This window comes from Protopterus annectens, chromosome 6.part0, assembly GCF_019279795.1.
Source record: "Protopterus annectens isolate FY-2018-M chromosome 6.part0, PAN1.0, whole genome shotgun sequence".
In the NCBI taxonomy this organism is placed as follows: Eukaryota; Metazoa; Chordata; order Ceratodontiformes; family Protopteridae; genus Protopterus; species Protopterus annectens.
The window spans coordinates 1,179,005,236-1,179,018,475 of record NC_056737.1 but is presented as its reverse complement, the minus strand read 5'-3'; the positions used below and the strand labels follow the sequence as shown (position 1 = coordinate 1,179,018,475).

General features: G+C 40.6%; 1 protein-coding gene across 1 annotated transcript in view; it reads left to right on the top strand.

Annotated features, from left to right (window-relative positions):
- LOC122804745 (ciliogenesis associated TTC17 interacting protein) overlaps positions 1 to 13,240 on the top strand; it is a 2,188,718-nt gene that overhangs the window by 583,177 nt on the left and 1,592,301 nt on the right. Inside the window, exon 6 of the mRNA XM_044074809.1 lies at positions 669 to 836. Coding sequence (XP_043930744.1) covers positions 669 to 836 — 168 coding nt within the window. The remainder of the gene's footprint in view (positions 1 to 668; positions 837 to 13,240) is intronic.

Here is a 13,240-nt window from a genome sequence, read left to right as displayed (position 1 = left end):
TAGGGCATCATTTGGCTCAGAATGAAAATTGACATCATCAGATAAAGAATTTATGTACTTAACATAATGTTCCATCTGTGTTGTCCATTTTCATTCTTCCTCAACTTCCCACCTACCACCCCCCAACCAAAATGTTTTTTGGAAGTGGATAGAGCGAGTTTTTGAGGACTTTCCCTTGCATTCTATGGCTCCAGACATAGCTTTGTGCTACCCTTTTCTGGTATTATACTGCGTAAGATTTTTTTCAATAAGAGTAAAGTTTCTATTCTTTTGCTATAATCTGTAAACAATATCTGAGGTAGTAAGGATTGGTGCATTCTGGGTACAGGAGAAGCTCAAAAGTTCAACGTTGTCACGAGCTTTTACAGTGACCGAGTCGGATCCAAAGGCTCAGATACAAACCCATCGGTGGAGGAAGAATAAAAAAGGACCCCACAGATGGAACATAATGGGAAGTAGCATATCTTCTTTATTTGATCTGTTTTCTTCCTTGCATTGATTGCATGTAGTTTAGTGAGTTCTGTTTTTTTCTGAGTTCCTGTATTGATTACATGGTCATTGTTGTAATTTACAATGGTGTAATGGACCTGAACAAATACATAAAAAGCAAATGAATAATACGTATTTTGCTGTAATCACGTTAACATCTATCACTGTGGTCTTTGCAGGATGTGAGAAAAGACACATTCATACACAGCCTGAATCAACTGGAAGGGTTTGTATCAGAAGCTTCCAATTTGCTGATCTCTCGTATTCTGGCCCAACGACAGTGTATCCCCAACAACATGAGCTTCCTTGCATTTGATATGGAGACAAACCTATGTACTTCCACATATGTAAGTTCTTAATGCAAGCACTGCATGAGGGTGGTTGATTTCGGAGAGACGTTTAAGTTCAGAAATTAGATTCCTATATGGTGGAAATGCTTTCTGAGTATTTTTGTAGGATTGCTGGCTGGCTAGTTCAGAAGCTGACAGCATTAACTGAAAGGATAGTTGTAGCACACTTTTTGCTTATAGGCATATGTTAGGTTGTTTAACAGATAAGAAACAGATTGCTTATTTTCTACTGATGAACAATTTAAAAAATCCTGAATGTATCAGAAATTTAAAGTACCGTTTGGATATACACGCTAATTATTCTAACATTAGGGTTGTCATAGCTTATGCAAGCCATTACTTCTGCAGTGAATGAGAGTGGATGCAGCCAAGATTTTATTTCTATTGTACATAAGTATATCTTACTTTGTTTCCTTTAGGAAAATGAGCTAATCCTCATGATTGCTTTTTTAAGGCTCCAGTCATTTGAGCAAAGCATAAAGGGGAGCATTTATGAAGTAATGCCGAAGTATGGGAAAGCACTTATGTGGAAAGACAGTAGTTAAACATGATCTGTTGTGCAATGAGAAAGCACTTATGTGGAAAGACAGTAGTTAAACATGATCTGTTGTGCAATGAGAAAGCACTTATGTGGAAAGACCGTGGTTAAACATGTGATCTGATTTGCAGTTTCAGACAGTATTTCAATGTTATCTAGCTTCATCCTTTGTCTACAGCTTATTGTATTTCTTTCTCAAGAGGACTTGGATTTCCCCTTCCTGTTCATTTTAAAAAAACTTCATTATTCTTTCTGAATCTGCTAGTTTTTGATAGTTTTGGTAATCTTTTTAGTAATTGTTTGAGTAGTGTTTACTGTGTATAGTTCTTATCGCAGTGTGTCTGTGTTTTTTCTGCCTAGGTCATTTTATCCAGCAAGGCCTCAGGATTCAGGAAGTGTCTCTCTTCTGGACACAAGATCCTTCCCAGGGATGCACACTCCGAATTGATTTGTTGATTGAGGGCTTCTCATCTTGATGAGGGCTGCTGTTCCGACCATCATTCCAAACTAGTTGTCAAGAATCCTCCCCTAGCCCCACTGGGGGAATTGACTCCCTCCCAGTCTAGAAAAACAAGAGAGATAAGCTTAGGGCAAAAGAGAAAGAGAAGGGAAGGATCCGGCCAAAGAAAACTCCTCAGATAAGCCCTGTGAGAAGCAGTGGAGGAAAAGATTCCCCGGTCCTCTACCAAAACTTTCTAAGGTCTTGGATCGGATTCCTTCAGATCCTTTTAGGATCTGATCTCCAAGTCCTCCCTTCAGGGAATCCAGATTTTCACCAGAACTGGTCAGTCCTTTTCAATAATCTCCTTTCTTCAGACCTCTAGGCCACTTTTGATGGCTTTGTCCCTAAGGTCAGTGTGGTCATTGATGAGTCTATCCAAGACAGTTATGGACAGGACAACGAGGAAATATTTGAGGGTTTCAATTCAGTTAGAGGTCCTCCCTGTACCCCCACTACCACTGGGTGGGGGACTGGGAGCCATCCCTTCCAATCCTGTACTTGTCTATTCTTCACAGATTGATGCCCTTGGACCCAAGTGTCCCCCAGGGACTACCTGTGTTGGAGCCAACAGTATGGGCATCTTCGTTTCATGACCGTTTCTCTTGCTTGGTCAATTCCAAGAGTGTTGGATCATGACATGTTCCAGAGCTGAGAGGTTAGCACCTATATTGGGGTGTTAGGATCGACTGTGAGGCTTTTGGATCCTTCCCTTCCTCTTGGCACTTTAGCCATTGACAGCTCAGCTCTAATGTCTGCTTCAGAGCTGAGACAGATTGTGGCTCTGAACTTCCCCTTGTTGAGATCTTTGGATCCCCCAGAAAGTCCTTTGGGTTCTCTTTCACCTTTGGCTTTCAAGGCATTTGATAGAGTTCTCTCTAAGTCTAGAGAGCAAGGACTCCTTTCTTGCTCAGAATTGTCACAGCCCTTACTGACTCCTTCAGCTCCTCCTGTTCTTGTTACCACAGTATAGCCAGCCCCCAGAGGTCGCAAAGACAGTCCACATTGTGAACTCATTCTGCTTTTAAGTCTTCCCCAGATATCTCCATTGTGGAAGTACATAAGAAGCACATGTGCAAAGGGAGGCTCTTGGACTCGCCCAAGGAGTCCCTCCCAGAGGATACTGATTTTAATGAAGGGGAGGGTTCCCCAAAATCCCCCCCAGAGGACATCCCCATTGGAGAAATTCTAGAATTATTGCGACAGAAGGGGAAGATCATCCACCAATGCCCTCTCCCAGGAGAAAGTAGTTTTTCTTGAGGCCTTTGGGGATGGATCACCTATTTCCTGGGTGGTCTGTCCTGCTAGCGAACCTGTAGATTTGGTCTCATGGCAGGCAAAGAAGGAACCAGACATAGCCAAACTAAAGTCAGACAAGATTTTAGTCTCCCTCAAAGACAGGCTTTACTGGAACAAGGGACTTTCAGTAAATTCCATTGTGGTAGCAATTGCGACAAAGAAAAGCTTTCAGAGAAGAGGGCTACTGTCCATCCCTGAACAGGGAGTTCAAAGCGTTGGACAGATTTGGAAAGCAGGTCTATGCCTCAGCAACCTTTGCATTAAGAGCACTGAATTACTTAGCCCATGGAATGCATTTTCAGTGAGGCTTGACTAAGGAGCTCTCCAAGAATCTCTTGGAGTCCTTATCTGCAGAGGCCTGTTAAACCATACATATATAGTTGGCTGTGCTACAGTCCCTCTCTTTCGTGTCCATGTGCCTATTATCCAGTGCTGCTGATGGCAATTTAATAGCTGTATGCCAGAATGCCTGGACGCATCTGTGATTTTCAGAGCATATTATGACGTCCTGTATCAACTCCCCTTATGATGGGTCCACCCTCTTTGAACCAAAAGTGAAGGAAATGCTGTCTAGAAGTGAGCAGGATGTCAAGACCCTGTCTGTCATCAGGATCCACTTTTCTTTCCCCAAAAGGACCTTTTCTAAGAACCAGAAAGGCTGTAAGAAGCATTGGTTTCATAAAGCACAGGGTTATATGCCAGACACTGTAAGTGACAGCCCCCCCCCCCCCCCCATGGCAGAAGGCAGAATAATGACAATGGACATCACTCTTGTGGCAGAGGTGGTCCACAGAATTAAGAGGTTTGGGGCACCTTCTCCGACAAACCCTTCCAGCACTCCTGAAGGCTTCACAACCTGTTGCACTCTAAAGGAAGTTGCGGGGAAGCTTTTCTGTGTACCTCTCAGCCTGGGCAGCCATTCCCCAAGATACGTGGATGCAGAGAATCAGGACCAGAGGCTACATTATTCCCTTTTTTTCTACCCCTATCTCAGAAAGAATTCCAGATGTTCTACTATCACAAAAGAAGGTAGCAGCCCAATAAATCAAAAAGCCATTAGACAAGCAAGTCATCTAGGAAGTTTCACTAGACCTGTAGGGATTTAGAGTCTGTTCAAGATTCTTTGTGATGCCAAAGAAAAACTGGGACCTTAGGCCTATTCAGGACCTCAGCTGCCTAAACCAGTAAGTGAAACAGACAAAATTCTAGATGGTCATGGTACAGTCCATCTTAACTTTTCTGTGGAAGGATGACTGGATGTGCTTGGCAGGCCTTCAGGACATGTACTACCACATAAATACAGCCAGGCAGTCCAGAAGGTTTCTCCACATTTGTCAGGGCGCCAGCCACTTCCAGTTCAGGGCCCTGCCCTTTGGTCACACCACAGCCCACCTGGTGTTCACCAAGTGCATGGTAGTGCTTGCAAGTCATCTCAGACTGCAGGGTTTGCTGGTGTTCCCATATTTGGATGACTGGCTCATAACTGCTTCCCCAAGGAGTGTGCTGGTTTAAGGCATTGATACCTTGCTCCAGCTTTGCAAGCAAGTGGGAATCTCGATCAAGGTGGAAAAGTACAAATTAACTCCCATTCAGACAATAGAGTTTATTGGGTCTCACCTGGATACAACTTTACAAATAGCCAAACTACCAGAGTTGAAAATCTTGACACTCCAGCAACAAGCAACAGCTATTCTCTTCCACCTGAAATCCCAGCCAGATACATCCTGTGTCTCCTATGACTGAAGGCAACCTCTGTTACTCTTGTCACTCATGCCATGTTCTACATGAGAGTTTAAAGTGGTCTCTTGCAGTTCAGAGGCCGATGTTATACCATCCCATACATTTTCCCATCTGTCTCACCAGGATATGCATACAACAGGTTCAGTAGTGGTTGGATTCCCTGCTAGTTTCCCAAGGTTGTTCCACTATTCTACTGCCTCTTCAGGCCATAGTGACTATGGAGGCTTCACGAATGTAGTAGCAGTGTGGAAATTTGATGGAAAGATGGTCCAAGGCATATGGACCTTCTCAGAGGCCAGTCTTCACATTAGCATCCTGGAGATGAGTGGCAGTTGTCTTTGCATTGAAGGCCTTCCAGGACTCCCTCCTCAGGGGTATGATTTCAAGTTGAGTGGACAACATGTCAGTAATTTGATACATCAACAAAAGGGGGGAACATGATCAAACCCATTATGTGGAGAGGCTATGAGGGTTTAGCAGTGTCTTTCCACCACTTTCTGGTGGGCAAGCTCAACAGGTCCATTCATAGGTTCATAGGTTCATACTAGGCTATCTGCCCTGGGGCAATTATAGGCCTAGCCCGATTCTGTATGGCTTACGCCACCCCTTGATTTGAGTATACTGTGCCCTTTTTAAGGTTTAGTTTACTGTGCCTCTGTCTAATAGTGACACGGGAGTAATCCCTGGGACAAACCTACGATCCCCCATCCACTTATCGAGATTCTTCTTGAAGAGATTCAGTGAGGTGCCTCACATGAACTGGAATTCTATTCCAGAGCGAAGGGAGCCTCTGGGTTATGAACCTGTTCCTCCAGCAAGTTCTGTTTATTTCTGTGCTGAGGTTCAAGTCCTTCGAGCATGTGGCTCTAAGGGATTTAGATTTACTGAGGTGGAGCATGTCCATTAATTCTGGATTTGACATAGCTTTGTATGTCAGGCATAGATCGCCTCGAAGTAGGCAGTATGCAACTGAGTAGAGCTGGAGTTTTTTTAACCGAGCAGCATATGGCATCTGTTTGAGACCCCTGATCCTCTTGGTGAGATACTTTTGGGGTCTTTCTAATTGCTGCAGGTGTCGGGTAAGGTACATCCCAAAAGGGGCATTGTATTCTGTGATGGGCCTGATGAGGGATGAATAAAGGGGCACGATTACCTCTCTTGATCTAGATGTGAAACCCTTCGTGATGAGGTGAGCTATGTAGAAGGTCTTTCTAACCACTTTGGCAATGTGGTTTTCAAAGGAGAGATTGCTATCAACTTGGGTCCCCAGGTCCCTAATAACTTTCTCTGTACTTAATGGGTTTCCGCCTATGTGGTAATTTGTGGGCACATTGTTTTTGCCAAAGGGTATGACTATACATTTTTTGGTATTTAGCTTTAAACCATGGCGCTGACACCAGTTATCTGTCTCTGTGAGACCTTTTTGAAGGATGTTTGTGTCAGCTGGAGAGTTGATTATGGTGCCCAGTTTGCAGTCGTCTGCGAACTTGGTGAGCCATAGTCCTCCCACGTTTGCCTGTACCTTGGAAAAGTATATACCGAACAAGAGTGGTCCCAGGACAGAACCCTGTGGGACGCCACTTGTGACCGGTTTCGAGTCTGACATGGCTCCAGCAACTCTCACTCTGTGGGTTCTGTGTTTGAAACACTATGTAATCACCAAACATTGAAATTTAATATGAAGCTTTCAGGTCTACACCCTTCATCAGCATACATCATAAAACCATTCTTCAACTTTAAGTAGAGAAACATTTGAGTCACATGAACAAACCAGCCATACAAAAACATAGAACATTAATTAGTCAGTAAATACACCTACTTAAAATAATACATTTTTTAAAAAATAATAATACATTTTTAAGAGGCAACATTTAAAACCAATACATATAAAAAACATAATTTATAACAACATTAAACATCATAATTTAAATCATATATTCTCTCTCTGCCTTTTAACCAATATTGGTTTTAAGCTCACCTTGCTATTTAATCCAGGTAATGTATCAGCCTGCAGGCGTACTATCCATTCATATTCTTTTAATTGCAACAAATTATCCACATCACCCCCTCTCATTCCCATATTCAGTACATAAATACATCTAAATTTAAAAGAATGCGAACTATGCACCTTTATATGTCTATATAGACCATTAGTCTCAACCTTTCTTCTAATTTCGGATTTATGCTCTATTATTCTATCTTTTAGTCTTCTAGTAGTTTTTCCTATATAAAATGCATTGCATTGTATACAGGTAGCAAGATAAATCAGCTTTGTCATAGCGCAATCAGCACTACAGTTAATAATAAAATTTTCTTTAGTTATAGGGTGCTGGAAACTATCTACCCCTTCATAAATATCAGTGCAACAGGTGCATTTATAACACTTATATGTACCAACCTTAGCAGTCTTTATTTCATTACCAAAATCTTTATAGCATAGTAATTGCTTAAGCGTTTGCCCATTTCTGAAGGCAAATTTAGCTACCGGCCCCAGTATGTCCCTCAATTCTGGCATTGCCATTAATATCACCCAATTCTTTTGTATGATTTTACATACATCATTAGTATTCCCATTAAACGTGGTAACAAATCTTAAAATTTTAACATTATGTATCTCATTTCCGTTCTGCTGCAACATCTGCTCAACCTCCTGATTTTGAGTGGAGCCAAAAACAGGCCTATATAAATTTTTCCTTTCCTGTAAAATTTCACTAAAATGCTTATAGATTTGTGGATGATTGCTTTTTTGTATGGACTGGCACAAGGACTGAACTGGATACATTTTTGGTATATATAAATAATACAACTTCCTTTCTTGAATTTAAAATGACTAGCTCAAATGAAAGTATAGTGTTTCTAGATGTGAATATCTATAAAAAACAAAGTAAACTAGAGACTATGGTATATAGGAAGGCAGTACATACAGCTAGGTATTTGAGAACAAGCAGTATGCACCCTGTACATGTTTATAAGGGTATTTTAAAATCACAAATGATAAGGGTAAGTAGGTTAACCTCAGAAGAGCACTGTTTTATTCAGCAAATTAATGAAATGAGGGAAGAATTTATTAACAATGGCTACTCAGTACATGATGTGAATAAGCATTTTAGTGAAATTTTACAGGAAAGGAAAAATTTATATAGGCCTGTTTTTGGCTCCACTCAAAATCAGGAGGTTGAGCAGATGTTGCAGCAGAACGGAAATGAGATACATAATGTTAAAATTTTAAGATTTGTTACCACGTTTAATGGGAATACTAATGATGTATGTAAAATCATACAAAAGAATTGGGTGATATTAATGGCAATGCCAGAATTGAGGGACATACTGGGGCCGGTAGCTAAATTTGCCTTCAGAAATGGGCAAACGCTTAAGCAATTACTATGCTATAAAGATTTTGGTAATGAAATAAAGACTGCGCGTGCTAAGGTTGGTACATATAAGTGTTATAAATGCACCTGTTGCACTGATATTTATGAAGGGGTAGATAGTTTCCAGCACCCTATAACTAAAGAAAATTTTATTATTAACTGTAGTGCTGATTGCGCTATGACAAAGCTGATTTATCTTGCTACCTGTATACAATGCAATGCATTTTATATAGGAAAAACTACTAGAAGACTAAAAGATAGAATAATAGAGCATAAATCTGAAATTAGAAGAAAGGTTGAGACTAATGGTCTATATAGACATATAAAGGTGCATAGTTCGCATTCTTTTAAATTTAGATGTATTTATGTACTGAATATGGGAATGAGAGGGGGTGATGTGGATAATTTGTTGCAATTAAAAGAATATGAATGGATAGTACGCCTGCAGGCTGATACATTACCTGGATTAAATAGCAAGGTGAGCTTAAAACCAATATTGGTCAAAAGGCAGAGAGAGAATATATGATTTAAATTATGATGTTTAATGTTGTTATAAATTATGTTTTTTATATGTATTGGTTTTAAATGTTGCCTCTTAAAAATGTATTATTATTTTTTTAAAAATGTATTATTTTAAGTAGGTGTATTTACTGACTAATTATTGTTCTATGTTTTTGTATGGCTGGTTTGTTCATGTGACTCAAATGTTTCTCTACTTAAAGTTGAAGAATGGTTTTATGATGTATGCTGATGAAGGGTGTAGACCTGAAAGCTTCATATTAAATTTCAACGTTTGGTGATTATATGGTGTTTCTAGAGACTTTGTTCTGCTATTTGTGTGTTTCGGTTCTGTCTTTGAGCCAGTTTGCGACCCATCTTGTGACATAGGGGTTTATATTTAAGCTGGATAGCTTATCTATGATGCCCGAGTGGGGTATTGTGTCAAATGCCTTTGCAAGGTCCAGATAGGCTGTGTGGACTACCTTCCCTTCATCTATGGCTTTGGTGACTGTTTCAAAGAAGTCAACCAGGTTCAAAAGGCAGGATCTGCCCTTGACAAAACCGAACTGGGTAGGATCCAGTGTCTGTAGGTCCCCAATGTCTTTGTTTATGAGCTCCATGATGATCCTCTCCATAGCCTTGCAGACTAAGCTAGTCAGGCTTATGGGGCGATAGTTTCCAGGGTCCGTAGAGGCTCCACCTTTGTGGAGTGGGACCACTGTTGCTGTACGCCATTCTGTGGGCACATACCCTGTAGTGAGGCTGAGATTGTATAGCTGTTTTATTTGAGGGATTAGTTCCTCTTGGAGTTCATGTAGGATGCAACCTGGGATGCCATCTGGTCCCATGGAAGCAGTGTTTTTTGCTTTGGAGAGGGCAGCCTTCACCTGAGCATCTGAGATGTTTGGGAGGCAGCCCTCTGCCCGGATAGATACTTGCTCTTTTGGGGGGAGGGGGTGGAGAAGTTTGCACTGAACCTGTCTGCCAGGATATTGGCGATGTCTGTGGGTTCAGTGTATTTTTTGTCATTTAGAATCAACTCAGAACAAGTCTGGGAGTTGCATCCCAGGTTTCTAACATAACTGAAAAAAGCCTTATGATTGTCTTTGGTGTCCTGTGCAATTTTTCTCTCGAAGCTGGCCTTCGAGGTCCTGCCTTACAAGTGATCCCTCAGTCAAGCCATGAATGCACATGTTTTCAGCCACTGGGGCCAACCATTCTGTGACCCGTTTGCAACCCCTTCCACTTTCATGTGCAACAGCTGCTTCTCTCTGATCCCCAGGAGAGAAAGTCACCAAGGGATGCAGTGGTACAAACTTGATCACCAGGTCTCCTGTGTCCTTATTTATCCATGCCCCTCATACCAGAATTTCTTCAGAAGGCCATGTGGTGCAAGGTAACTATGATCCTCATCACTTCCTTTTGGTGTTGATAGGTATGGTTCCCCTACCACTGGCCTCACTTGGTGCACCCTCCTTTGGTTTTGGAACCTATACTGGACCTTATCTCTCACTCATCCAGAAAGCCTCACCTAGACATAGCAACCCTGAAATTAACCACATGGTTTCACCCATTCTGATGATAGCCGGACAGTCCAGGCTTTCATCTCCAGTGCTTCATATTCTTACATTCTCTAAGAAACCTTCCACAAAAAAGGTTTACAGAAGTAATGGAAATTATTTTTTGTATGGGCTTCCAACAGAAGCAGGTATCGCTTTTCAGCCCCACTTCCTTCTATTTCAATTTTCTAGCTGGCCTTTTCCAAGAAGGGACTAGTTATTTTACTGTTAAAGTTGAAATGGCTGCAATCTCTAATTATCACATGGGAGAGAAGCAGACACCCGTTGCTTCCTTGAAGTTATCTAAAACCTTTTTAAGATGCACATTTCTTCTTTGCCCTCCTTTAAGGGAACCTATTCCTCTTTGGGATGTTACTTTGTTACTTCAGGCTTTGTCTAAACCCCCTTTTGAACCTGCTACATTTGTGGAACTGAGGTACCTTTCTTGGGAGACACTTTTTTGATAGCTGCTATCTGTGCTTAAAGAATTTCAGAACTTCAATCCCTTTCCTGTAAGCTGCCTTATTTGATGATTCACAAGGATAGTGTTTCACTTCATATCAACTCTAAATTTCTTCTCAAGGTAGCTCCAGAATTTACTTTGAATCAGACAATTGCAAGGGGGAATGCACTTAACATTTAATGGACATACATCACCAGTTGAGCTTTTACCTACATCATGCCAAAGCCTTTAGGATAACAGACCAATGCTTTGTTTCCTTCTTGTCAATCAAGATGAGGAGAGGTGTTTCCAAGGTTACCCTATCCAGGTGGTTATCTGAATGTCGCTCTTTAGTGTATCAGCCAAGAAGATGATCCTTGCCCTGCAACCCTAAAACTCATTCTACCAGAGCCTTCTCCTCCAGAGTTCCTATTGATGACATTTGCTCTATGACTACTTGGTTTCCTGTGCATATCTTTATATTCCACTATACATTTGGTTCCACCATACTTTGGAGTACTCTTCCGTGTAACCTCCCAGGGATTAGCTAGCTATAGAGAGCAGTTGAGGACTGACAAAAGAGACAACGGAGACAGAAGTTATGTACTTATTATAATGCTAGAGCCATGTTGCCTTCTTTTGTCTTTAACTTTCCCTGTCTTTATCTCCCTGCAAAAATGTTCACTATTTGTGGGCTCCTGAGTGACCACATTGGAGCTTCCCAGAGTCTTGGCTTTATTACAGCAGCTGACTGTATTCCTTTGTCCATACTGTTGTGCATGTAAGATTTTACTACCGAGTTATATTCTGATGTTAAGTAGGAAAACTCAATCTGAGATGTTCATTTGAGGGAAGGAAATTATGGGTAGGGGAGGAGCCTGTGCTTTGGCTCTAGAGTTATGGTAAGAACATAATTTTTGTTTAAATCATAGGAAAGAATATTGGGCCAACCCACAATGTGAAAGATTTTGCACACAAAGCTTATAATCCATTCTCTATAAACATTGTACTATGGCCCATTGTGCCAGTCGCCAGATACATAAGGCAAAGACCATTATACTGTTAGTGCATGATAAAGACCATTATACTGTTGGTGCATGATAAAGACCATTATACTGTTGGTGCATGATGCATTGTAATACATAACAGCAGACCCGAAGCGTTTGTAAAACTTCATAGTTCACCAGCATGTTATTAAATTTACTGGATTCATTCTTATGTCTTTTTTCAACAATCCGTGCAAAATGTAAATTACTGGGGGAAATTAGAGCTCAGCTCTGGCAGAACAAGCTTTTAATAGCGGTCACTGTTCTTTGAAGAGCTGAAGTGGGGTTACATCAGGACCCCATGCAGTAGGTTGAACTGGCCACGTAGTACCTGACTGAAAGCATGACTGTTAAGCAGACGTTCATTATAAATCAGTGCAAATGTTAAACACAGGAAATGTCTGAATGAATTATTATGAAATGCAAACACTAGCCACTTATTTCTAAACCTTGTATAGGGACATCTGTTTCTTTTGTGGCTATTTACTCTGCTCATTACATATAACAGCTTATTGCAAGTTTCATACTTAATGTAGATAACATACATATGGTCCAATAGTCATTCCTGTAATGTAAACTACAGATATGTTATCTAGTCCAGAGACGGGATCACATTGTTAGATGGTTCTATTATGGGTGCACCATTGGACTGCATGGGTATATATTATATTCTTATAAAATCATTTAAAACAATTTAGTGAAAAAAGTGACACTGTAAAACATATTTTTATACAGGGAAAGGGTTGCTGATGTACTGCCAGTATCTAAATTCATAAATGGCTTATGTTATTTACATCAGTGTTAACTGTAACAGCCATTAGAAGTTTTTATAGGTTTATAGGCAAGTACTAAGCTAGCTGCCCTTGTAGGCCATTTTAAGCCTAGCCAATTTCTCTTTTTATGCTTTAATTAAAGTAACACATTGGTGTTAGATAGGCCTTACCCATCCCATGGGCAATGATTATACATTACCCCGAATGATGATAACTGACATTGTACCATAGGTAACGTGAAGGGGACCCATGCTTGGGATAAAACATTTTTGAGGTTCTTCTGTCCATTAGTAGTACAGGAGGCAATACTGGGGTAAATTTTTTGTTTCCCAGTTATGTTTTATTAAACATTTAAATGCACCCACTACATTCTTGGAATTGACTGCCAGTTGGTTTACTAATAAAATAATTGTTGTTATATTAATGTGCTATTTTTAGTGGAAGAAAATAGATTAAGGACAGACGTTTACCATACACCTGCTTTTAGCAACCCCTACCTTTATATGAGTAGTTGTCACCAAAAACTGTTAGAGAGAATATGATCAAGGAGCAAACAATGCAGTTATCTAGACTGACAGCTACTGATGAAGACTGGTAAAGCATGGTGAGTCCTTGAAAATATGTTCATAGTTA